Raw genomic sequence first — 27,618 nt, 5'->3', positions numbered from 1 at the left:
CATCCTATTCACTCCCCCCTATAATGAAGAGAAAGAAAAATAGTAATCGGTTTACACAGCGGCTGCACCACCTCTCTCTTTCAGTGCACCTCTCAAATATTCGAGGCTTGCACTCAAATCTCGTAGCGGTCCACCACCACCTTGAGACCATAAAGCCGCACATGCTCTTCCTTATGGAGACGCAAATAAAATGCCCAGCAGATGTGGCGTACTTGCAGTATCCCGGATATTCGTTTGAGCATAAATTTACACCTCACGCTGGAGTCTGCTTGTACGCTCGTGACAATATTTGCTGTCAGCGTCTTCGTAATTTGGAGGTGTCACACTTCTCTGTTCTGTGGTGTCTGGTGGACACCGGCGTAGAACAAACTGTCTATGCCTGTGTCTACCGTTCGCATAGCGGTGACCAGGAGACAACTCGGTTGTTCAGTTATCTTGCTGAAACTGCCAATACTGTTCAACGTCGATATCCGTCTGCTCGGCTGGTATTTCTGGGGGACTTTAATGCCCATCATGGGGAATGGTTGTTTCCATACCTGGATACTGATCATGCTGGTCGCGAGGCACGCAAGTTTGCACTTTCTTTTGACCTAACACAACATGTTCAGGAGGCCACCCGAGTACCGGATGTCGACGGGCACACTCCCTATTGTTTAGACCTTCTGCTGACCACAGATCCAGAAAGTTTTTCGGTGTCAGTTGCAGCTCCCCTTGGCACTTCCGATCACTGTCTGGTGAAGTCTGTTTCCAACTTTTACCCTCCCGCCTCTAACCCCGTCACTAAGAGACGAGTTTGGCGATACAGGTCAGCAGACTGGGATGAGATGCGACATTTTTTCGCATCTTATCCATGGCGGCAGGTTTGTTTTTCTACCAATGACCCCTCAAACTGCGAGAGTGCAATATCTGGGGTGATACGTCAGGCAATGGAATACTTCATTCCGTTTTCTGACGTCGCGCCCAATAGTAAAACTCCCCCATGGTACAATGTCCAATGTGCAGTTGCGGAAGCACGAAAGCAGTCGGCGTTTGTGTCGTGGGCGAGTGCTCGCTCTCGAAAAGCTTCGAATGCAAAGCAATTGAAAAGGGAATACAATATTGCCGCCAAGTCGTACAAAAGGGTCCTAAAAAGGGCTCGATTTGACCGCACTAACCGCTTGGGACGTAAGCTTGCTACGCACCCCAGTGGTAGTAAGGCTTTCTGGTCCCTTGCAAAGTCGGTTGAATCTAATTTCTGCCGCCCTTCTTTACCGCCCCTGTTGGGACCAGATGGATCGCTGGCCGTTGCTGCGACAGATAAAGCTAACCTATTAGCTTCTCTGTTTGCAGAAAATTCACGTTTAGATGCTGGAAATACTTCACCACCTATCCTTCCTTCGTGTGACTCCGTTATGTCGGAAGTACGTATCCACCAGCAGGAGGTTCTTAAAGTCCTTCGTAACCTCAACGTGAATAAGGCTAGTGGCCCGGATGGAATACCTGCAGTGGTTTTGCGGAATTGTGCCCCTGAGTTAGCTCCAATCTTGACGCGCCTGTTCCGCCTTTCTCTTCATTCAGCTCAAGTCCCTAAATCGTGGAAAGTTGCGAATGTGCAATCAGTACCAAAGAAGGGAAGTCGCGCTGACCCGGCCAATTATAGACCAATAGCCATCACGTCCATGCTCTGCAAGGCTATGGAACGGGTTATTAATGGCAAGCTCCTTGCATACCTAGAGAAAAACGACCTCTTGTCTGATCGGCAGTATGGCTTCCGTACGAACCGGTCTACTGGTGACCTTCTGGTGTATGCTACACATACTTGGAGCGAAGCCATTGAGAAACATGGGGAAGCACTTGCCGTATCCCTAGACATCTCAAAAGCTTTTGACCGGGTCTGGCACGTCAGTCTTCTCAGTAAGCTCCCTGCGTACGGAATACCCGCTGATCTCTGCTGCTGGATATCTGATTTCCTGAGGGAACGGTCATTTCGAGTAGTCGTTGATGGCTGCTCTTCTGACTTATTGGATATCAATGCCGGTGTACCTCAGGGATCTGTTCTTTCCGCTACGCTTTTTCTGCTGCATATCAACGATCTGCTCAATCCCGGTATCTTTGGGTATGCAGATGACAGCACTGTGTCGGAGAGTTACACATCTAGCCCTAGAGCCAGCGGTGCTGAGATTCTTGAGCTCAGAAAGGCCTTGGTCGACCGCGTGAACAAGAACCTGAAGATGGTGTCAGATTGGGGTGATGCCAATTTGGTTAAGTTCAACGCTACCAAGACTCAGGCATGTCTATTTACTGCGAAAAGGAGCCCTTTCACCCTGGCTCCCACTTTCCAGAGTATATCTGTTCCAATTAGCGATCAAATTGAGCTCCTGGGTATTACCATCTCATCCAACCTCAATTTCGGGAAATGCATCGAATCAAAAGCTGAAATTGCAGCCAAAAAACTGGGAATCCTGAATAAGGTCAAGCGGTACTTCACACCCCAACAACTACTCACCCTCTACCAAGCTCATGTCAGAACTTGTATGGAGTACTGCAGTCACCTTTGGGATGGTTCTGCAAAATATCAGCTTGATGCATTAGACTCGATAGATCGCCGCGCTAGAAGGATAATTGGTAATGAACCGTTGACACAGGCGAAATTGCAGACCTTGCAACATCGTCGCAATGTAGCTTGTCTGTCGGTTTTTTACCGGATATACTTTGGCGAGTGTGCTCAGGAACTTCACCATCTAGTTCCTCCTTCCCCTTTCTACCACAGAACAGCAAGATGTCGCAAACGGTGGCATCCATATATTGTGGATGTCCAGGCAACTCGTACGAAAAGATTTGCATCTACATTTCTAATTCGTACAGCAAAAATTTGGAATGCCCTTCCGGCGTTTGTGTTTCCTGATAAATACAATTTGGACACCTTCAAAGCTAGAGTGAATAGGCATCTTCTAGGTAAGCGCGCTCCAACTTAGACCGCATTAATGCTTACCATCAGGCTTAATTGTAGTCAAGCGCTGGCCTATATTGCATAAAAAAAAAAAAAAAGAAATATTTTTTTAAATCGGAGATGAGATTAGCGCGTTCAATCAAACAAACAAACAAACAAACTCTTCTGCTTTATAGTATTGGTATAGATGCACACCGCAGGGGCACGCCGCAGAGACGGCGACGAAACAAAAGACCACTCTTGACGTTTATCATACGTTTATCATACGTACGGTGTGCGGCACGATCAAGAGACCATAGCTTAAGACGATGCAGCGACACCGCACCGGCGTCGCACCGCCGCCGCAACGCATCGTGTGCCCGCGCTCTAATAACAATATAATTGCGTTGCGACAAAGACGTCAGTTGTGTGCATTTTAAGAAATTAAATATCACGTCACGTGAGGAAACCTGCATACCAGAGAATTCTCTGCGTGTGTGAAGTCTGCCGATCCGCATTGGGCCAGCGTGGTGGACTATTGGCCTAACCCCTCTCATTCTGAGAGGAGACTCGAGCTCAGCAGTGAGCCGTGTTAGAGTTGATAATGATGATGATGATGATGAATTTAATGAAATATACAAGATTTTTCATACATTTTCAAGACAGCTGAAAAACATTATAAGTAAACATTTTCTTGACCAAATGACTGTAGTAAGTATATCATCCATTGTCCGACTAGTTTCAAACCCGGGATCCTTAATATTGAGCTTGTTCACATGACATAACACGATGGAAACTAAAACTAATAGACAGTGGTTAATAAATAAATGCACTTGTGTAATTCACCAAGGCCGAATGAGTAATTATTAAATACAATACAAAAGGTATTATGCACATAATGGTTTATTGCATAACTGAATATAATAGAATTGGATTGAACGCACCATGACTTAACAAATTAGAAAGTATTGACTAATTGTTGGAGAAAAGAAAGTCTTTCTGGTGGTTTCAACGTCATAAGAAACAAAACTATTACCAAATAAAAATAAAAAAAAATATTCCAAAAATTCTAAAATTTATTGTCAGAATGTGCTAAAATAATAAAATCTTTTTAATAAAATGGCTATGCCAAATAGGCTCTTAAATTTTATTTTGTTTTTAGGCACCGCCTTCAAACCGATCAATAGAAAGGACATAGGCATGCAAATATTTTTCGCTTTTTAGAGTAATGCATCTATGAAGTCGGTTTATTTTTTTTTTTTTTAAAGATTTTATTTTTCTGTCCTAGCATAATGACCGTAAACGCCACGGTATACGCAATTTCGATCACATGTTTCACTTATTTTGATTTTAAGACTAAAGTACTGAAGCGATTTTCGTGAAAATTAAATGAGACCAATCTGAAAGTATCTTTTCAAATCTTTAACTTCTTGTTCAAAAAAAGTAGGAGGTTTTCGCGACGCGCATTCGAAAACGCGAAGGACATTCGACGCGTATGATTTTTTTTTAATGTTTGTTACCTCATAACTTCGTCATTTATTAACCAATTTTGAAAATTATTTTTTGTTTGAAAGAGTATACTTTCAGATTGGTCGCATTTAATTTTAATGAACATTGGTTTAATAATTTTGTGTTTAAATCAAAATAACTGAAATACGTCTTTGAAGTCGGTTCCTCTTTTATGTTAAAAAGATTATTTTTAGACAGATCATAGAAAGGCGCTGAGTGTGCATAATATGAGAACCGCATTATGTTTACAGTTTTGAACTCAATACCACAGCCCCTTTGATATCGAGTATATGGACTGAACAAATGCTTTGTATCAGTTCTATTGCTTGAATGTCGCGAACAAGAAACACAGCTCGGCCGTCAATGGTCGACTATGTCTTCTGCCGACTCTCACAGCAATAAGAGGCACACGATGCGTTGCGGCGCCGCAACGTCGTTAGGTCGCAGCGGCGCCGTAGAAGTGTTGGACAGTCTGTTAATAAAGTAATGTTGTAATGCATAAACAACTGACCGGTGCCGCTCCGACGTCACAACGCATTCTCCCCTCCCCGCCGCGTCTCGGTGGTTGCAAGTCCGGTGCGGCGCCGGAGCGCATCGTGTGACATGCCACATGTTTCTATGTAAAGCTTTGGTCTCTTGATCACACCGCAGCGGCGTGCGGCGCGCCGCAGCGGCACACCGCAGAGACGGAGACGAAACAATAGCCCACTCTACACTCAAAGACGTTTATCATACGCCTAGCTGACGCCGCGCGATTTCACCCGCGTTGTTTCCATTCCCGTAAGAATACGGAGATAATCTATAGCCTATAGCCTTCCTCGATATATGGGCTATCATAACATAGAAATTAATAGGTGGTAGGCTTGGGCCGCGGCTAGTATGACCACCCTGCGAACAAAGACGCTCCGCCAAGCGATTCGTTGAGTGGCTTTGCCACAAAACGTTTCGTGTTCCGGAGTGATGCTTGCAGTAGCCTTCACATGGAGAGTGGGTCTGTATAGTTGTGCTGCATTCAGTGACAGGTTCTGACCTGAGTTGTCGAGGCGCCGGGCGGCTCAATTTGGAGAGCAGCGGGATCCGAAGCACGGTGCGCCGCTGGCCGACCGCAGTTAGTAGGGGGCCCGATTGTAGGTTAGCCACCTACAAAAGGCTGCCCCGCCAACTAGCGAAAAATCCTGGGATGGCTTCCATTGTGCCGGTTGGCAACCGGTGAGAGGTCACAATGGCGATTCCCAGGGGGGTTCGGGCGTCCCCGCGGTCTCCAATTTGGGTCTACCATTAGCGTTTCCGCAACAATAGTCACGGAGTCTAGAATGCAGCACCTTATACAACTACCACATCTCCATCCTATTCACTCCCCCCTATAATGAAGAGAAAGAAAAATAGTAATCGGTTTACACAGCGGCTGCACCACCTCTCTCTTTCAGTGCACCTCTCAAATATTCGAGGCTTGCACTCAAATCTCGTAGCGGTCCACCACCACCTTGAGACCATAAAGCCGCACATGCTCTTCCTTATGGAGACGCAAATAAAATGCCCAGCAGATGTGGCGTACTTGCAGTATCCCGGATATTCGTTTGAGCATAAATTTACACCTCACGCTGGAGTCTGCTTGTACGCTCGTGACAATATTTGCTGTCAGCGTCTTCGTAATTTGGAGGTGTCACACTTCTCTGTTCTGTGGTGTCTGGTGGACACCGGCGTAGAACAAACTGTCTATGCCTGTGTCTACCGTTCGCATAGCGGTGACCAGGAGACAACTCGGTTGTTCAGTTATCTTGCTGAAACTGCCAATACTGTTCAACGTCGATATCCGTCTGCTCGGCTGGTATTTCTGGGGGACTTTAATGCCCATCATGGGGAATGGTTGTTTCCATACCTGGATACTGATCATGCTGGTCGCGAGGCACGCAAGTTTGCACTTTCTTTTGACCTAACACAACATGTTCAGGAGGCCACCCGAGTACCGGATGTCGACGGGCACACTCCCTATTGTTTAGACCTTCTGCTGACCACAGATCCAGAAAGTTTTTCGGTGTCAGTTGCAGCTCCCCTTGGCACTTCCGATCACTGTCTGGTGAAGTCTGTTTCCAACTTTTACCCTCCCGCCTCTAACCCCGTCACTAAGAGACGAGTTTGGCGATACAGGTCAGCAGACTGGGATGAGATGCGACATTTTTTCGCATCTTATCCATGGCGGCAGGTTTGTTTTTCTACCAATGACCCCTCAAACTGCGAGAGTGCAATATCTGGGGTGATACGTCAGGCAATGGAATACTTCATTCCGTTTTCTGACGTCGCGCCCAATAGTAAAACTCCCCCATGGTACAATGTCCAATGTGCAGTTGCGGAAGCACGAAAGCAGTCGGCGTTTGTGTCGTGGGCGAGTGCTCGCTCTCGAAAAGCTTCGAATGCAAAGCAATTGAAAAGGGAATACAATATTGCCGCCAAGTCGTACAAAAGGGTCCTAAAAAGGGCTCGATTTGACCGCACTAACCGCTTGGGACGTAAGCTTGCTACGCACCCCAGTGGTAGTAAGGCTTTCTGGTCCCTTGCAAAGTCGGTTGAATCTAATTTCTGCCGCCCTTCTTTACCGCCCCTGTTGGGACCAGATGGATCGCTGGCCGTTGCTGCGACAGATAAAGCTAACCTATTAGCTTCTCTGTTTGCAGAAAATTCACGTTTAGATGCTGGAAATACTTCACCACCTATCCTTCCTTCGTGTGACTCCGTTATGTCGGAAGTACGTATCCACCAGCAGGAGGTTCTTAAAGTCCTTCGTAACCTCAACGTGAATAAGGCTAGTGGCCCGGATGGAATACCTGCAGTGGTTTTGCGGAATTGTGCCCCTGAGTTAGCTCCAATCTTGACGCGCCTGTTCCGCCTTTCTCTTCATTCAGCTCAAGTCCCTAAATCGTGGAAAGTTGCGAATGTGCAATCAGTACCAAAGAAGGGAAGTCGCGCTGACCCGGCCAATTATAGACCAATAGCCATCACGTCCATGCTCTGCAAGGCTATGGAACGGGTTATTAATGGCAAGCTCCTTGCATACCTAGAGAAAAACGACCTCTTGTCTGATCGGCAGTATGGCTTCCGTACGAACCGGTCTACTGGTGACCTTCTGGTGTATGCTACACATACTTGGAGCGAAGCCATTGAGAAACATGGGGAAGCACTTGCCGTATCCCTAGACATCTCAAAAGCTTTTGACCGGGTCTGGCACGTCAGTCTTCTCAGTAAGCTCCCTGCGTACGGAATACCCGCTGATCTCTGCTGCTGGATATCTGATTTCCTGAGGGAACGGTCATTTCGAGTAGTCGTTGATGGCTGCTCTTCTGACTTATTGGATATCAATGCCGGTGTACCTCAGGGATCTGTTCTTTCCGCTACGCTTTTTCTGCTGCATATCAACGATCTGCTCAATCCCGGTATCTTTGGGTATGCAGATGACAGCACTGTGTCGGAGAGTTACACATCTAGCCCTAGAGCCAGCGGTGCTGAGATTCTTGAGCTCAGAAAGGCCTTGGTCGACCGCGTGAACAAGAACCTGAAGATGGTGTCAGATTGGGGTGATGCCAATTTGGTTAAGTTCAACGCTACCAAGACTCAGGCATGTCTATTTACTGCGAAAAGGAGCCCTTTCACCCTGGCTCCCACTTTCCAGAGTATATCTGTTCCAATTAGCGATCAAATTGAGCTCCTGGGTATTACCATCTCATCCAACCTCAATTTCGGGAAATGCATCGAATCAAAAGCTGAAATTGCAGCCAAAAAACTGGGAATCCTGAATAAGGTCAAGCGGTACTTCACACCCCAACAACTACTCACCCTCTACCAAGCTCATGTCAGAACTTGTATGGAGTACTGCAGTCACCTTTGGGATGGTTCTGCAAAATATCAGCTTGATGCATTAGACTCGATAGATCGCCGCGCTAGAAGGATAATTGGTAATGAACCGTTGACACAGGCGAAATTGCAGACCTTGCAACATCGTCGCAATGTAGCTTGTCTGTCGGTTTTTTACCGGATATACTTTGGCGAGTGTGCTCAGGAACTTCACCATCTAGTTCCTCCTTCCCCTTTCTACCACAGAACAGCAAGATGTCGCAAACGGTGGCATCCATATATTGTGGATGTCCAGGCAACTCGTACGAAAAGATTTGCATCTACATTTCTAATTCGTACAGCAAAAATTTGGAATGCCCTTCCGGCGTTTGTGTTTCCTGATAAATACAATTTGGACACCTTCAAAGCTAGAGTGAATAGGCATCTTCTAGGTAAGCGCGCTCCAACTTAGACCGCATTAATGCTTACCATCAGGCTTAATTGTAGTCAAGCGCTGGCCTATATTGCATAAAAAAAAAAAAAAAGAAATATTTTTTTAAATCGGAGATGAGATTAGCGCGTTCAATCAAACAAACAAACAAACAAACTCTTCTGCTTTATAGTATTGGTATAGATGCACACCGCAGGGGCACGCCGCAGAGACGGCGACGAAACAAAAGACCACTCTTGACGTTTATCATACGTTTATCATACGTACGGTGTGCGGCACGATCAAGAGACCATAGCTTAAGACGATGCAGCGACACCGCACCGGCGCCGCACCGCCGCCGCAACGCATCGTGTGCCCGCGCTCTAATAACAATATAATTGCGTTGCGACAAAGACGTCAGTTGTGTGCATTTTAAGAAATTAAATATCACGTCACGTGAGGAAACCTGCATACCAGAGAATTCTCTGCGTGTGTGAAGTCTGCCGATCCGCATTGGGCCAGCGTGGTGGACTATTGGCCTAACCCCTCTCATTCTGAGAGGAGACTCGAGCTCAGCAGTGAGCCGTGTTAGAGTTGATAATGATGATGATGATGATGAATTTAATGAAATATACAAGATTTTTCATACATTTTCAAGACAGCTGAAAAACATTATAAGTAAACATTTTCTTGACCAAATGACTGTAGTAAGTATATCATCCATTGTCCGACTAGTTTCAAACCCGGGATCCTTAATATTGAGCTTGTTCACATGACATAACACGATGGAAACTAAAACTAATAGACAGTGGTTAATAAATAAATGCACTTGTGTAATTCACCAAGGCCGAATGAGTAATTATTAAATACAATACAAAAGGTATTATGCACATAATGGTTTATTGCATAACTGAATATAATAGAATTGGATTGAACGCACCATGACTTAACAAATTAGAAAGTATTGACTAATTGTTGGAGAAAAGAAAGTCTTTCTGGTGGTTTCAACGTCATAAGAAACAAAACTATTACCAAATAAAAATAAAAAAAAATATTCCAAAAATTCTAAAATTTATTGTCAGAATGTGCTAAAATAATAAAATCTTTTTAATAAAATGGCTATGCCAAATAGGCTCTTAAATTTTATTTTGTTTTTAGGCACCGCCTTCAAACCGATCAATAGAAAGGACATAGGCATGCAAATATTTTTCGCTTTTTAGAGTAATGCATCTATGAAGTCGGTTTATTTTTTTTTTTTTTAAAGATTTTATTTTTCTGTCCTAGCATAATGACCGTAAACGCCACGGTATACGCAATTTCGATCACATGTTTCACTTATTTTGATTTTAAGACTAAAGTACTGAAGCGATTTTCGTGAAAATTAAATGAGACCAATCTGAAAGTATCTTTTCAAATCTTTAACTTCTTGTTCAAAAAAAGTAGGAGGTTTTCGCGACGCGCATTCGAAAACGCGAAGGACATTCGACGCGTATGATTTTTTTTTAATGTTTGTTACCTCATAACTTCGTCATTTATTAACCAATTTTGAAAATTATTTTTTGTTTGAAAGAGTATACTTTCAGATTGGTCGCATTTAATTTTAATGAACATTGGTTTAATAATTTTGTGTTTAAATCAAAATAACTGAAATACGTCTTTGAAGTCGGTTCCTCTTTTATGTTAAAAAGATTATTTTTAGACAGATCATAGAAAGGCGCTGAGTGTGCATAATATGAGAACCGCATTATGTTTACAGTTTTGAACTCAATACCACAGCCCCTTTGATATCGAGTATATGGACTGAACAAATGCTTTGTATCAGTTCTATTGCTTGAATGTCGCGAACAAGAAACACAGCTCGGCCGTCAATGGTCGACTATGTCTTCTGCCGACTCTCACAGCAATAAGAGGCACACGATGCGTTGCGGCGCCGCAACGTCGTTAGGTCGCAGCGGCGCCGTAGAAGTGTTGGACAGTCTGTTAATAAAGTAATGTTGTAATGCATAAACAACTGACCGGTGCCGCTCCGACGTCACAACGCATTCTCCCCTCCCCGCCGCGTCTCGGTGGTTGCAAGTCCGGTGCGGCGCCGGAGCGCATCGTGTGACATGCCACATGTTTCTATGTAAAGCTTTGGTCTCTTGATCACACCGCAGCGGCGTGCGGCGCGCCGCAGCGGCACACCGCAGAGACGGAGACGAAACAATAGCCCACTCTACACTCAAAGACGTTTATCATACGCCTAGCTGACGCCGCGCGATTTCACCCGCGTTGTTTCCATTCCCGTAAGAATACGGAGATAATCTATAGCCTATAGCCTTCCTCGATATATGGGCTATCATAACATAGAAATTAATAGGTGGTAGGCTTGGGCCGCGGCTAGTATGACCACCCTGCGAACAAAGACGCTCCGCCAAGCGATTCGTTGAGTGGCTTTGCCACAAAACGTTTCGTGTTCCGGAGTGATGCTTGCAGTAGCCTTCACATGGAGAGTGGGTCTGTATAGTTGTGCTGCATTCAGTGACAGGTTCTGACCTGAGTTGTCGAGGCGCCGGGCGGCTCAATTTGGAGAGCAGCGGGATCCGAAGCACGGTGCGCCGCTGGCCGACCGCAGTTAGTAGGGGGCCCGATTGTAGGTTAGCCACCTACAAAAGGCTGCCCCGCCAACTAGCGAAAAATCCTGGGATGGCTTCCATTGTGCCGGTTGGCAACCGGTGAGAGGTCACAATGGCGATTCCCAGGGGGGTTCGGGCGTCCCCGCGGTCTCCAATTTGGGTCTACCATTAGCGTTTCCGCAACAATAGTCACGGAGTCTAGAATGCAGCACCTTATACAACTACCACATCTCCATCCTATTCACTCCCCCCTATAATGAAGAGAAAGAAAAATAGTAATCGGTTTACACAGCGGCTGCACCACCTCTCTCTTTCAGTGCACCTCTCAAATATTCGAGGCTTGCACTCAAATCTCGTAGCGGTCCACCACCACCTTGAGACCATAAAGCCGCACATGCTCTTCCTTATGGAGACGCAAATAAAATGCCCAGCAGATGTGGCGTACTTGCAGTATCCCGGATATTCGTTTGAGCATAAATTTACACCTCACGCTGGAGTCTGCTTGTACGCTCGTGACAATATTTGCTGTCAGCGTCTTCGTAATTTGGAGGTGTCACACTTCTCTGTTCTGTGGTGTCTGGTGGACACCGGCGTAGAACAAACTGTCTATGCCTGTGTCTACCGTTCGCATAGCGGTGACCAGGAGACAACTCGGTTGTTCAGTTATCTTGCTGAAACTGCCAATACTGTTCAACGTCGATATCCGTCTGCTCGGCTGGTATTTCTGGGGGACTTTAATGCCCATCATGGGGAATGGTTGTTTCCATACCTGGATACTGATCATGCTGGTCGCGAGGCACGCAAGTTTGCACTTTCTTTTGACCTAACACAACATGTTCAGGAGGCCACCCGAGTACCGGATGTCGACGGGCACACTCCCTATTGTTTAGACCTTCTGCTGACCACAGATCCAGAAAGTTTTTCGGTGTCAGTTGCAGCTCCCCTTGGCACTTCCGATCACTGTCTGGTGAAGTCTGTTTCCAACTTTTACCCTCCCGCCTCTAACCCCGTCACTAAGAGACGAGTTTGGCGATACAGGTCAGCAGACTGGGATGAGATGCGACATTTTTTCGCATCTTATCCATGGCGGCAGGTTTGTTTTTCTACCAATGACCCCTCAAACTGCGAGAGTGCAATATCTGGGGTGATACGTCAGGCAATGGAATACTTCATTCCGTTTTCTGACGTCGCGCCCAATAGTAAAACTCCCCCATGGTACAATGTCCAATGTGCAGTTGCGGAAGCACGAAAGCAGTCGGCGTTTGTGTCGTGGGCGAGTGCTCGCTCTCGAAAAGCTTCGAATGCAAAGCAATTGAAAAGGGAATACAATATTGCCGCCAAGTCGTACAAAAGGGTCCTAAAAAGGGCTCGATTTGACCGCACTAACCGCTTGGGACGTAAGCTTGCTACGCACCCCAGTGGTAGTAAGGCTTTCTGGTCCCTTGCAAAGTCGGTTGAATCTCATTTCTGCCGCCCTTCTTTACCGCCCCTGTTGGGACCAGATGGATCGCTGGCCGTTGCTGCGACAGATAAAGCTAACCTATTAGCTTCTCTGTTTGCAGAAAATTCACGTTTAGATGCTGGAAATACTTCACCACCTATCCTTCCTTCGTGTGACTCCGTTATGTCGGAAGTACGTATCCACCAGCAGGAGGTTCTTAAAGTCCTTCGTAACCTCAACGTGAATAAGGCTAGTGGCCCGGATGGAATACCTGCAGTGGTTTTGCGGAATTGTGCCCCTGAGTTAGCTCCAATCTTGACGCGCCTGTTCCGCCTTTCTCTTCATTCAGCTCAAGTCCCTAAATCGTGGAAAGTTGCGAATGTGCAATCAGTACCAAAGAAGGGAAGTCGCGCTGACCCGGCCAATTATAGACCAATAGCCATCACGTCCATGCTCTGCAAGGCTATGGAACGGGTTATTAATGGCAAGCTCCTTGCATACCTAGAGAAAAACGACCTCTTGTCTGATCGGCAGTATGGCTTCCGTACGAACCGGTCTACTGGTGACCTTCTGGTGTATGCTACACATACTTGGAGCGAAGCCATTGAGAAACATGGGGAAGCACTTGCCGTATCCCTAGACATCTCAAAAGCTTTTGACCGGGTCTGGCACGTCAGTCTTCTCAGTAAGCTCCCTGCGTACGGAATACCCGCTGATCTCTGCTGCTGGATATCTGATTTCCTGAGGGAACGGTCATTTCGAGTAGTCGTTGATGGCTGCTCTTCTGACTTATTGGATATCAATGCCGGTGTACCTCAGGGATCTGTTCTTTCCGCTACGCTTTTTCTGCTGCATATCAACGATCTGCTCAATCCCGGTATCTTTGGGTATGCAGATGACAGCACTGTGTCGGAGAGTTACACATCTAGCCCTAGAGCCAGCGGTGCTGAGATTCTTGAGCTCAGAAAGGCCTTGGTCGACCGCGTGAACAAGAACCTGAAGATGGTGTCAGATTGGGGTGATGCCAATTTGGTTAAGTTCAACGCTACCAAGACTCAGGCATGTCTATTTACTGCGAAAAGGAGCCCTTTCACCCTGGCTCCCACTTTCCAGAGTATATCTGTTCCAATTAGCGATCAAATTGAGCTCCTGGGTATTACCATCTCATCCAACCTCAATTTCGGGAAATGCATCGAATCAAAAGCTGAAATTGCAGCCAAAAAACTGGGAATCCTGAATAAGGTCAAGCGGTACTTCACACCCCAACAACTACTCACCCTCTACCAAGCTCATGTCAGAACTTGTATGGAGTACTGCAGTCACCTTTGGGATGGTTCTGCAAAATATCAGCTTGATGCATTAGACTCGATAGATCGGCGCGCTAGAAGGATAATTGGTAATGAACCGTTGACACAGGCGAAATTGCAGACCTTGCAACATCGTCGCAATGTAGCTTGTCTGTCGGTTTTTTACCGGATATACTTTGGCGAGTGTGCTCAGGAACTTCACCATCTAGTTCCTCCTTCCCCTTTCTACCACAGAACAGCAAGATGTCGCAAACGGTGGCATCCATATATTGTGGATGTCCAGGCAACTCGTACGAAAAGATTTGCATCTACATTTCTAATTCGTACAGCAAAAATTTGGAATGCCCTTCCGGCGTTTGTGTTTCCTGATAAATACAATTTGGACACCTTCAAAGCTAGAGTGAATAGGCATCTTCTAGGTAAGCGCGCTCCAACTTAGACCGCATTAATGCTTACCATCAGGCTTAATTGTAGTCAAGCGCTGGCCTATATTGCATAAAAAAAAAAAAAAAGAAATATTTTTTTAAATCGGAGATGAGATTAGCGCGTTCAATCAAACAAACAAACAAACAAACTCTTCTGCTTTATAGTATTGGTATAGATGCACACCGCAGGGGCACGCCGCAGAGACGGCGACGAAACAAAAGACCACTCTTGACGTTTATCATACGTTTATCATACGTACGGTGTGCGGCACGATCAAGAGACCATAGCTTAAGACGATGCAGCGACACCGCACCGGCGCCGCACCGCCGCCGCAACGCATCGTGTGCCCGCGCTCTAATAACAATATAATTGCGTTGCGACAAAGACGTCATCTGAATAGATGCCATCAGTTATATTTTCCGTTAATGATACTGTAATGATAGTCGTTTCAGACGAGTCCCGTTTGTGGTCTATTATATGCCTAAATTTAACTACGCTCCGTTTACCCGATGAGTTGTGACAAACTACCAGTTTTACGTTCTGACCCCCGAAACCCATTATAAATGAATCTATAAGTAGATAAACTTTCTCGAGTAGTTAAGGTTAACGAATATTTATTATATGAGATCAGTGCCCAATTTGTTTCTCAAAATAGATGATGCACAGAAATATTAACGTTACCTACTATTGACAACAAATATATTTTCTTTTGGAATCACCGACGCAAAAAGAAAGGTTTTTATAAGTTGGACATCGATGTCTATCTGTGGATTCGTAGCAAGCGAATGGATCGATTTCGACGCGGTTTGTTTCATTTGAAAGACTTTTCCTTCGGAAGTTCATGATTATAACCCCCGTGGTACCTTCATTGACTAATATAGTTACGCAAGCAACCAATAAGCTATCTACGATAAACAGAATATTTAGCCGCTTATAATAAGAATTTATAATTATAACATTTGTCTAACATTTAACACTTGTAAGTCTAACAAATTGGACATACAACACCTACCTAAACTGTACACAATTTGCTTTCACAAACAACTACAAAACTCATTTTCATCAAATAGAGTTCGTATGAATTTTACGCTGGCGTAAACTAAGTCTGTACTAACTTTTGATGAAGGTTAATTGAAAATAAACAACCTATCAGGGTGTAAGCCTTCATACGCGTAAATTAATTAATTAATTTCGCTTGGTTGGAGGGAAGATTTATATGGTTTTTATTTAAACTAGAGGATGCCCGCGACTTCGTCCACGTGAAACTTAGTTTTTCATAAATCCCGCGGGAACCATCGATTTTTCGGGATGAAAAGTAGATATATGTGTATATGTTACTTCATAAGCTCCTTTATCTTTCAATAAAAGTCCCGTTAAAATCGGTTCATCCATTCCGGAGATTAGCCAGGACAAAAAGAGAGACAGACTGACAAAAATTAAAAACAAAGATTGTTTGTGGTTTGGTATAATGTAAATACCTGTAAGCACTTGAGAAAACACAGTTTGTGTTTGTTACTGTCAGAAAAAAGGTTCTTATGACAGAAAAAATTTAAACAATTACGCGGAAAATTAGAAAAAGGGGTAAGGGTAGCTGAAAGTTTACATCGAGTTCCACGCAGACAAAGTCACGGGCATCCGCAAGTGTGTTAAAAAAATTAAGCCAATAACTAAATTAAAAAGGTAAACGCACTATAGCGTTTCATATCGGAAACAACTTTCACTGGCAAGCTTTTTATGAACTATGCCTATAGGCTATGACTATTGTCCCTATCGAAAACGAATGTGTAACTAATTTCAATCGTTATAAAATGGTTGTTGGATAATAGTAGATATTGTTCTACACAGAGCAATGCATACCTGATTTTAGGAAGACTGAAAGTTTGTATTTTAATACAAATTTTTAAGTTTTCCACTTTTATTATCACCATTAAATCATGACAGCTTGGTGTTTCTAAACTAATTGAAATAAATGTATTTTGACGTTCACTTGACTATGGTCCTACTATAGTTAAGTATGATCGCCAATTATGGGGTTTGGATTGTGATGGCTTGAGAAGGTAGGGAGGTCGGAGGATCTGCGCCTGTAGCCATGTGGCATGTCGATTCTCTTTCTACAAACGCTAACGCTTCGAAAACTAAAAAAATTTATGGGAATGACAGATCCAATTAATTGCTTGATGTTGTGACATGTTGATAACAAATGTCATTCTCATACATTTTTTTTAATTTTCGATCTTCGAATATTTTAGGAATCAAGCACTAATCGTGAGATGTTGCGGTTGTAAAAGTTGAAAATGTTATATTCTTTATATTATATATACAGGGTGCCGGGGAGTATTTCCCAAAAGTTCAAGGTGTTGACGAGTGTGCTTACTAACATTTTTTTACATTGCATACATTTCTGCAGCACCTATAAGGTAATGTACTCAGAACATTTTATACTTATAATGTACTCAGTAAATTTTATACCACCAAATCTGTTCAAATAACTAATTGGACTAAAAAGGTGTAACTAATTGGACAAGGTTTTATATTAGGTGTGTGTTTGTTTATTTAAGTATTTTTCTATACTAAAGCTGTAAAGACATAAACATTGTCAGGTGGTAGCGGACAATCTCAGGAACTCCTTAAAATAAATTTCATGTTGAAAATTGTTTTACCAATAGAAAGATACATCTTCACCAAATAACAAGGCTGTTTTATTCCCTTATTATATTGATTAAACAAAACAAGTACCAACAAACCACACATGAAGCATCCAAGCATCATGTCCTATAATCAAATCCATCATTATCAGTATCAGTTATGTAAACTATGGCTTTGACTGATAATAAAATTAATACATCACTTTTGGCTTCCATATCTGCAGCAAATTCCCTGATAAGTTTTAGGGGAACTCAGTGTTATCTGATAAATATATTTTGTAATAAATTAACAAGTGACCAGTGGTGTAATAACTTATACCAGCTTTAGAAAAAGCCTATGCAGCCTTAGAAAGGCTTTTTGTCCAATATACATGCCTATATTACAGCCCTACTTGATGAGTACCAACAAACTAATTAAAATGAGGGTAGGCAATTCTAACTTAATAATAATTATAATTAACTTGTCCTTAAATTAATGAAAAAAGCTGTGATTCAAGCTTAGAACAATTAGATATAGTTAATATATTTTGAATGAAATTTTATAAACAAACAGTACATAATTTAAAATGAGAAAGTTACAAAATAACATGCGTTTTCTATGTTCATTTCTAATTTGTTTGTTGGTAAACAATATACTGTAATATATGTATATTGGAGTTTAATAATGTGGACAGATATGAAAACCCACTGGTATTTGTACTTTTTTACACTGCACAGCTAGTCGCTTTGTGTTCAGAGTGGACCTAAAGTATGGCACATACTAGACCTACGTTAACCCATCAAGAACGAAACAGACATGATTGACATTTTTGGAACAAAGTTCTTTTTGTCACTATTGTGACATTTCCTAGGCATTGTATAGAATACCGGATTATACATATTGCCGGTAACATATACATCTCCAAAAAAATTGAAAGTTTGGTGTAACAACCTTGAAATTAAATGTCGAAGTTTTGAAGATTTTGACTAACGGATCTCGCATAATATGCAAGTTATGCTATGGAAACAAATCAAACAATTTCGGTCTCTACGCAGAGTTGTGGTCGCATAAAAAGAACGTGAAAGGTCAAAGGAAGAAACCTATTCATATGATCAGTATCAAAATACTTTCACTTCGTATAGCATTCCGGTTATAATATCAATATCATAATAAATAAGACAATACCCATTAATCAAATCCGCTACCAAAAAAACCGTTGGAAGATTTTTTTTAATAAAAGTTACAGATACAAATATTAAGTCATCTCACCTGTGATTTACTCAATTTTGGACGTCACAGTTGCAGCCGAATAGCCGAATAAGAATGCGCGATAAAAACTAATTAAACGTAAATTCGTCAATTTGTGCGTTGCCATAACAATATGTCGCGGTCACTCACATAATTTTTATTGTTCACAGCACTAAACAACACGAATATTAAAAGAAGATAATGAGTTATATTATTTGACGAATTAAAAAATGAGAAATAATGTCTGATAAACTTCGAAAAATATAAAAATATTTAACGCAACACAATCACACTCATAGAATTTTTATTTAAATATGCACAGATTCAGATTATTTAAACTACGAAATTATGATAGATACCATAGAGCACAAACGTCAAACTCAAATGGTCAAATAAGTCAAATGAAGAGAACACGAAGGAAATGGAATGGAGTCAAATCATAGAGTACATTGAAAGATACAGATAACTAATATTACATATATTTTTTTGGTCATATTATTTTTAAGTTTGTCAATTGACATTTCTACCTGTTAGAGCCCCCACTCACTGGCAACTTTTAGTTGGCCGACTAAGTTGCCGGGTATACTAACAGGTATAGCGATATATGACAGCCCGCACATCTACAGCAACTAAATCGCCGCAACTAATAAATGGGACGCCGAACGTATCAGAGTAGGGATTCACATTCGATTAGGGCAGTGGCAACAAAAGATGAACGTTTAAGCGTTTTGGTCAACTTTGAATGCATGTAAAACAAATATTTTATGACAATGACGTTTATTGAGTTTAGTAAATAATTCCATATATATTCAATATTTAAACAAATGAAGTGGAAAAGTCCTAGTTCCCGATAAGTTATAAAAAAAAGTAATTTGTTTGCTAAATTTGAGGATTTACCACAGTAGTTGAACACAGAGCCCTAATAATGGACATTTTGTACCCTGTAGTTGAACTAACAATAATTTTATTATTTATATACTAGTCTATAACCTGTATGTCCCATGATTATTAACCGAAAAATCTAAAGCTAAAAAGTAATAAAAAATAGAAGTTTAGTTTTTATTCGCAGTTTTATTTACAAGTTTTTTGACGGCCTCTATGACGCAGTGGTATGTGCGGAGGATTTACAAGACGAAGGTCCTGGGTTCGATTCTCGGCTGGGCCAAACTTGGTCATACCATAATTGATCCAGGTCTGGCTGGTGATACGTTTCGGCCGTGGCTAGTTACAACCCTACCGGCAAAGACATACTGCCAAGCGATTAGCACCGAGGCGGTTTAGCAGTTTAGCCGTGAAATGGTAACAAACACAATTCACGCGGATGAAGTCGCGGTATTCAGCTAGTTTACTCTAATATACTTCTGCGTTCAGTTAATTAAACAAAAACTATAAGCACCATTAGTTGAACAAATGAAAATAATAATAAAATGAAATCTATGGATATTCTTTACTTCAGATTTGGGTATTTAATACAAAAGTTGAACAACGTAAGGTTTTATACTAAAACTAGTAGAAACTGCGCGGTTTCACCTTTATTTTAAAAATTCTTTCACCAGTAGAATGCTACATTATCGGGGAGTGCTATAGGCTATATTTTATATTGGTATCATGTATATTAGCCGAGTTATCACAGTTTTTGTCATACAGGTCGGACCGAAAATCCTCTTAAACAGACTTATTCGCATGCGCTGCCTTAACTATTGAGTAAAATTGAAATTAATGTATGAAGACTTTATGTATCTTTAAAAGTTCTATAAAAAAGTCCGCGACACCATATATCTATCTTCTATATGTATATTAGCAGATATAGTACCTTTTGTGTTTTAAAAATTATTAATTTTATATACTTAGGTTTACGTCATTATTTAAACAACTAAACTTTAATCCTTATTAAAATAAATTATTTAATAATCACAAGGATATTATGGAGATAAGATTTGCCCTTTACAGTATGTTAATTACTTAAATAGTTTCGGAGATAATACAAAATTTCTAGAAGACGCAGAAATTCCGCTACATGACGCCCGGCGCTTTCATTTACGTAGTTCCCGTTCCCGTGTGTATATGGGGATCAAACATAGCCTATGACATTTGCAAATAACGTAGCTTTCTATTGGTAAAACAATTTTCCAAATCGGTCCAGTAGATCCAGAGATTACCTCCTACAACCACACGAACTTTACCTCTTTATATTATTAGCATAGAAGTCTCTATTTCTCTTGGTCATACCACCACTCTCGAAGGATTGGACCGATTTAACTAAGGGTAGGAGTAAGATAGAGAAGTTACAGGGTAGGGTAGGGTTTTTTTTTTTAGTGTAGGGGTAGTGTAGGGGTAGGGTAGGTTTAGGGCCGGGTTTAGGGTAGTGGTAGGGTAGAGGTACGGGTAGGATAGGGAAGTGGTAGGGTAGGGGTAGGATAGGCGTGAGATAGGGGTACGGGTGGGATAGGGGTAGGAAAGGGATAGGGTACGGGAAGGGTAGGGGTAGGATGGGGGTTGGGTGTAGGTAAGGTAGGGGTAGGGTAAGAGTAGGTTTGGGGTAGGGTAGGGGTAGGGTGGGGGTAGGGGTAGGGTAGGGTAGGGGTAGGGTAGATGTAGGGGTTGGGTAGGGTTGGGGTAGTGGTAGGGTAGGGGTAGTAGTAAAGTTGACATCGAAATCTACGCGGACGAAGTCGCGGGCGTCCGCTAGTTAATCAATAAAATGCTTAAATTTGACGACGACGCTTACCATAAGTAGGTAATTATACAAAGGTATTTTTTTGCGGGGAGCGATCACATTACGCCCGCCCACAAGCGCGTGCGACTAATAACTGCCTATATTTGTATTTGTACGTATAGTGAAAGCATTACTATGCGCAAAAATATTGCGTACGTGTAAGTAGCGTAGTTTATTCTATGGCTGGGATTTTAGCACAAACGTTTGTATAGTGGGGTCCGTTCAACTTTTGGTGCCACTACCCATACAAATTAAAAAGTTGCGCAACTAAGTTGTAAGTGCTGGCATCTTAGTTGTTCGATAATCGGCCAACTAAAAATTGCCAGTGAGTGGCCACCCTAACTGTCAAGTTTGAAGCTTGCCAAGCCAACTGTCAGTGAGTAATTGTATTCTATGACTGTCATTGTCTCTCTTTAAAAAGAGTAAATTATTTTTTAATTTATGGGGTTTTATTTTTAGAATAAATGAATGAATTAGGATTGATATATAAATATCAAATACAAACAATTTATTATTCAGTACCATTATAATCTAGTGAGCTACTGATAGATTTTATTAATATACTCGAAAAAATTTCAACAATAGTTGTAAGTTACATTAGGTCCAGTATGGATATTGAGATAAAAGATGCATCTGATGTAGGTGCAGAGTTTAAAAGGCCTACGTTGTTTAAAAAACCTTCCAAAAAGGTTGCAGCAGATGCGGAAAAGTTTGGAAATGTTACTGAGAAAGAGATTGAAAGCCAAGAAACTCCGGTTCCGGTTTCCTCTGAAATACCCTACAAGGTGCCAACTTGGTCAGGTTTATGTCCTGAAGGTATGTTAATGATTACTAATTTGTTAAAGCTAGAATTTAATATTTTATATTTATATAAAGTGTTATGGATCTATTCCATTCTATTATATGAACATTTTTTGTAAACAACATAAAGGCTACTTTTTCCTGGAATCCAGGATCCATGGTGCGCATAATAGGAGGCATTTGCTAGTTTCAGTATAAATAATTAAGTTTAAAAAGCAATGAAAAGTGTAATGTATAAAGATGGTTAACTGTAGCATTATCTATTTTGAATCCCTCACAAATTCAGTTATTTAAAATAATAATACATATTTAGGAAGATACAATATAGCTAATGAAAGATTTATAATTATAGTGGCTCTTACTTTAGGTTTAAGAACCAATGGCCCTTAACTTTAAGAACTTTAATTTTAAGTTGTCGACTTTAATTATCACCATTAAATCATGACATAACTTGAAGTGCTTGTAAACTAAGCCTAATTGAAATAAATTAACTTTGACTTTGAGTTTGAGATGCCTTCAAAAGGATATTTGTCCTCAATCAATCAATCAATTTATTTATTTGCAGATACATGCATGATACAGGTGGTAGGTCAAAGAAGAACTTATGCTATAAAAGCTGTAGCTATTATATTTTGCTATTTTTGAGGTTATCAGACAGGTTTTGATTGATTGATTGATTGATGCTGAATATTATTGCTAAATAATCTTTTTTTTTGTATTTTTGTAGGTACAAGTTATGGTCTTGAAGTGCTCAAGTCTGGTATGATTTTGCAGACGATAAACTTGACAAGTAAACCATATTATGTTTTTGGAAGATTACCTAATTGTGAAGTTATCATGGCTCATCCAACTATGTCTCGGTCAGTGTAATATCTATACTAGTATTTTATACAGGTAAAGTTTGTGGTATTGTAATTTGTAGGGGATAATTTTATTTTATTATTAGAAATGCATGTTTTTTGTGAGTGGCATAGGCTATATTTTATTCCCTTATACTCCTGGGAACATGTACTTAACTGGTAAAACCGCAGGGCTTCTGCTAGTCTCTCAAATATAATAAAAGTGTCTGTCAACAACATACTCAAATTATTTATAAGAAATATCCCTTTTCAGCTTGTTTTTCATAGATCTGGGTGCATTTAAAACTGTCAGAATGATATTTTAGATATAAATACTTATGGAAAGTTCCTATTCCTTGGGTATATTATCCTTGCCTCTGAGTATATTTTTTCAATAACAGTTTTTATTTCTGATGGTAAAGCTAAATTATTAACATCAATAAATTGCTATTACATACATGTTTGCCAAGCTTACAATGTTATTTAGAAAACTATTATCATTATGCAGCTATCATGCAGTACTTCAATATAAATCTTCAGAAAGCGACGAACAACCCGCAGGCTGGTATCTATATGACATGGGCAGTACACATGGCACATTTCTAAACAGACAGAGAATAAAGGACAGACATTATGTAAGAGTGAGAGTTGGGCACCAAATCAAATTTGGGGCTAGCTCTAGGATTTACATCATGTTGGTGAGTACTGAGTATGATATATTTACATACTAGGAATTATAAATGTGAAAATTGTATTATTAGTACTTTTTAACATTTGTGGGAACACTCAGTTAGACAGACCAGGTAAAAAGTATCCAATGTGTTGATTTAGGTTAAAAACCATCAACTATTTGCATGATTCAGTAACAAGTATGTTTGCAAACATGGATACAAACATTTATTACCTTACAGTTAAATTTTCAATCTTTCTTGCCTGCAAGAGCAAGCAATAAGGCTGCCTTTTTAAGTTATAATGTCCCGGCATTATGATTTTTTTTTGTGATCAGCACCTATGACACTTATTAGACTGATTTTTGTCCTTGTGTCTGTGAAAGGCGCTCTACATCAAGCAAAATCTTTTATATAATTATAAATAAATTATGCAGATTTAAATAAAATATTATTACTTTTTATAGGGACCAGATTTTGATGCTGAAGGTGAATCCAGTTTATCAGTCACTGAAATAAAGAAGAGAGCTGCAGAAATGGTTTTAGAAAGACAAAGAATGCTAATTGAAGATGAAGGTCACAAAGAATTGAGTAAAGAGTTGAGAAATGAAAAAGAAAAGGAATTACAAATTGCTGCTATCAAAGAACGAGAGGCGGCTAGGTTAAAAGAGGAAGCTATAAGGAAAGAAAAAGAAAAGTTAAAAGAGAAGGATGGAATTGACTGGGGAATGGGTAACTATGTTTGTATATTGTCTATGCTTTGGGTTGTATAATTTTTCCTGTGGATTTTAATGCATTTTGTTCCTTATTTTTGGTAATGTAATGTAATTTGTTCCTTTTGTCAGGTGATGATGAAGAAGAAGAAGAACCTGATCTCACTGACAATCCATACGCATCTACTGCTAATGAGGAACTATATCTACAGGACCCAAAGAAAACCTTACGTGGCTTTTTTTCAAGGGAGGGTATTGAATTGGAGTATGATTGCGTGGAGCAAGGTGTTGGACAATTTGCTTGTAGGTTAGTTATGTAGTATTATTTTCTAAATGTATAAAATAAACAGTAAAAAATTTAATTTCTAATCTCCCAGAAAAACAGGCAACTAGAATTATTTTGGCAAAACCACTTAAATGAGTAATGTAATTTTTTTAATAATGGTTTTAGTGTGGAGTTACCAATAGACGACGCTCAAGGGCGGCCAGTGATAGCTGAAGTGGTACATCGCGGTAAGAAAAAGGATGCAGTGGTGGCATGTGCATTGGAGGCCTGCCGAATATTGGACCGGGTGGGCCTGTTGAGACAAGCCAAACATGGTGAGTGCATAATGCCTTAATAAACCAACTACTCCATCCATGCAAAATTCTGTTTTTTCTTCAGGTACTGGAACTAGAAATTAAGTTCTTCTTATGTTAGTAGTTCTAGTTACTAGTTACGATAGTAAAACAATCAATCTTTTTTTTTTATTTTAGTCTTTCAGTCTGTTTGTCAGGCTTATCTCTAGAATGGTTGAACCAATATAAATGATCCTCCCATATAATATTATTCTTGGTCCACTTTTATGTGTGCAATATTTTTTAAAATACACACACTATTACACTCTCATAGTATAGTTATTAGATAGTGTAATTAATCTTTATCTTATTAGAATCGCGTCGCCGCAAAGAACGCGACTGGGGTGCAGATGATTACTATGATTCTGATGATGATACTTTCTTCGACCGCACTGGCAATGTGGAGAAGAAAAGACAAACTCGCATGGAGAAATTAGGAGTGACGTCACAGTCAAATAAACCACTCACTTATAATGAACTGGTAAGCTCGTTTCTTTTTGTAACTGTGACAGGTATCTACAATTACAGTAAATTTATTTTAAAGTTTTCTACTTTAATTACAACCATTAAATTATGACATAACTTGACTACTTGGCTTATTTCAAAAGTGCTTATGAACTAAGCCTAATTAAAATAGATGAATTTGAATTTACAGCTGAAGTTTTTTTGCTTACACATATATGCAATGCCACCTTTGCATGCCTATGTTTTATTTTTTGTACTCAAAAAAGACAGAATGTCTTTTTTTTATTCAATGACAAGTTAGTTCTTAGCTTGTTATGTTAATTGACAATGAAATAATAAGATGATAAATAGATTAGTTGTAAGATGGAATTGGGCTTTCTTGGAAGATTTTTAAGTACCCATACTTACCTCTGATGCTTCCTACCTATGTGGCAATAGGTATTTTAGGGTATTCATAATCTCAATAAAGAACCAAGAACATGAATATCATTTTGATATTAGTGAAAATCTTTACAAATTTCAATATTTTGTGAAATCTTTAGACATAAATAATAAATTATGATATTTTGTAGGTACACAAAATAGAGGAACTAGAGTCAAAGTTAACAAAAGAAGAGGTGTCTATAAAAACTATACGAGAGGAAATGAAACAGAATACACAATATGAGGACAGTTTAGATGACTACATGAAGACAATAGACGCAATACCAAATTACCATCAATCTACTGAACACAAGGAGATGATTTCTAAATCTAAGGTATGTTTGTTTCAATGATTGTATATTAATTATCTATACTAATATTATCTGAAACTACTGGAGATATTTTAAAAAATCTTTAACTTTACATAACGATAAACATAGGCTATATTTTGAGGAACTATGGGAATGACACTGCAGGATATTTGTTAGTTTAATATCCCCATTTATTTACTTTAGATTATTAATTAAAAAATATCACTTTGTAGTTAAAAATTAAAGAATTGCAAGCAGAATTGACAGAAATGCGCAGACTTGCCGAGATTGCGAAACCTACAGATTTACCAGAACTTATCAAACAAGGTCCCAGTATTCCTATGAAAAAAACCAATTCTGTTATCTATGGAAAGAGGTATGTATGTCAAATAAATATTAATTTTATTTTAGTATATTATTACATTTTTAAATTGAATAATATAGCTCCATATACTGTAAATATCTCAAGTATATATCTGTTGTTGTTATCAATATTGAGCAAAAATCCCATTTGTTATAAGGGAGCTCTTAAATATTTATTTTATTCTAGTTTTTAGTATTTGTAGCAACAGAAATACATCTTCTGTAAATATTTCAACTGTCTAATTACAACGGCTCAAGTGATACAGCCTGGTGACTGACAGAGGAATGGACGGACAGCAGAGCCTTAGTGTTCATTTACACTAGCAGCACATTGCCAACGGCACGTCTCGGCGGCAGTCAACGTCAGTCGCCCACTGCAGTTGACGGCAGTCAAGAGCAGTTGACTGCAGTTGGCGACGTCTCGGCGACAGCCGATGACGTAACGGCGACACTTCATTTATCTACCTAAAGTGACGCTAATAGTGCAGGCATCAGCTATTAAATTACAATATTTATTGCATAATTAAAATACTTACAAGACTACACAGTATAGCATATTTATACCTGCTGCCAATTGCTCTCTACTTTAAAGAACGCCGTTTGGCGGTATGTCATTGCCGGTAGGGTGGTAACAAGCCACGGCCGAAGCCTCCCACCAGCTAAGAGGTGTTGTTTTGTTTTGAGCTATTGGTTGTCAAGTAATTTGTCAGGTTGCACTTAAAAATAACCTCTAGTACTACTGACTATAAATTAAAAAGAAATTCCACCTAAAATATTTTTTAAAACTAATCATAATTTTGTTTTAGGATACGCTTAAAAGGTGATATGATGAAAAAACTTCCAGTTAATCAAGTAAAAGTGAACAAACAAGACACACAAGAATTTGTTGAAGAAGTTGACTCTGATGATGAAGCTTCAAACAATATAAAAGATTCTACTGATAGAGAAACATTAGAGATTAGTAATGATACAAAACTTACTACTACTGTAGACACTTCTGATAGAAAAACATCTAACAGTGTTAAACCTTCAAATAGTAATTCTAAAATGGAAATATCTAACACAGAAAGTGACCTTTCTGGCAGTATAAGCATTCCTGATAAAGAGAAAAGTCCTTCAAGTACAAATCACACTGAAAGTTCAAAAGAAAGTAATGTAAGAAAGAAAATGTATGGTCCAATGAAACCTCCAGCTGACTATGTAATACCAGAAAATTATTTTGATCAAGCTTCAGATAGAGATTTACCAGAAATTGTAGATGATAAGGATACTTAATAAAATGTTTTGAAGCAGCATTTTAATATATTATATACATCCAACACTTTGTCCATGTGGAAATCCATGTAAACTTTCAACCCCTATTTCAC

The 27,618-nt window shown here is 40.3% G+C and overlaps 2 protein-coding genes across 6 annotated transcripts in view; one reads left to right on the top strand and one right to left on the bottom strand.

Moving 5' to 3' along the window:
- The window catches only part of LOC112058620 (mitogen-activated protein kinase-binding protein 1), a 134,309-nt gene extending 115,658 nt beyond the window's left edge, over positions 1–18,651 (bottom strand). For 2 of the 5 annotated variants that reach the window (XM_024099528.2, XM_024099534.2), the window contains exon 1: positions 18,356–18,650. The gene's annotated coding sequence lies outside the window, so the exon portion shown is untranslated. Of the gene's footprint in view, positions 1–18,355 lie in introns of all 5 variants that reach the window. The other 3 variants (XM_024099535.2, XM_024099536.2, XM_024099533.2) reach the window with 2 other exon arrangements.
- A 2,815-nt stretch (positions 18,652–21,466) lies between these two features.
- On the top strand, positions 21,467–27,565 carry LOC112058618 (kanadaptin). Its single transcript, XM_052882798.1, has 10 exons — positions 21,467–21,866; positions 22,579–22,711; positions 23,199–23,388; positions 23,826–24,090; positions 24,204–24,378; positions 24,523–24,671; positions 25,004–25,170; positions 25,727–25,912; positions 26,122–26,264; positions 27,058–27,565. The coding sequence occupies exons 1-10, from the start codon at positions 21,659–21,661 to the stop codon at positions 27,524–27,526; spliced, it is 2,085 nt and encodes a 694-aa protein (XP_052738758.1). The 5' UTR covers positions 21,467–21,658; the 3' UTR covers positions 27,527–27,565.
- Positions 27,566–27,618: the final 53 nt, after the last annotated feature.

The sequence above is a fragment of the Bicyclus anynana genome, chromosome 8, assembly GCF_947172395.1.
Source record: "Bicyclus anynana chromosome 8, ilBicAnyn1.1, whole genome shotgun sequence".
NCBI lineage: Eukaryota > Metazoa > Arthropoda > Insecta > Lepidoptera > Nymphalidae > Bicyclus > Bicyclus anynana.
Note: the sequence above shows the minus strand (reverse complement) of the source record. Positions and strands in the feature narration are given on the sequence as shown.

What these genes read in the sequence shown, in the direction of transcription:
- LOC112058618 (XM_052882798.1), top strand. Translation starts at nt 21,659, where the DNA reads ATGGATATTGAGATAAAAGATGCATCTGATGTAGGTGCAGAGTTTAAA. An exon ending in CTAGGATTTACATCATGTTG is followed by an intron (nt 23,389 to 23,825) that starts GTGAGTACTGAG and finishes TACTTTTTATAG; the next exon opens with GGACCAGATTTTGATGCTGA. An exon ending in GTTGGACAATTTGCTTGTAG is followed by an intron (nt 24,379 to 24,522) that starts GTTAGTTATGTA and finishes TAATGGTTTTAG; the next exon opens with TGTGGAGTTACCAATAGACG.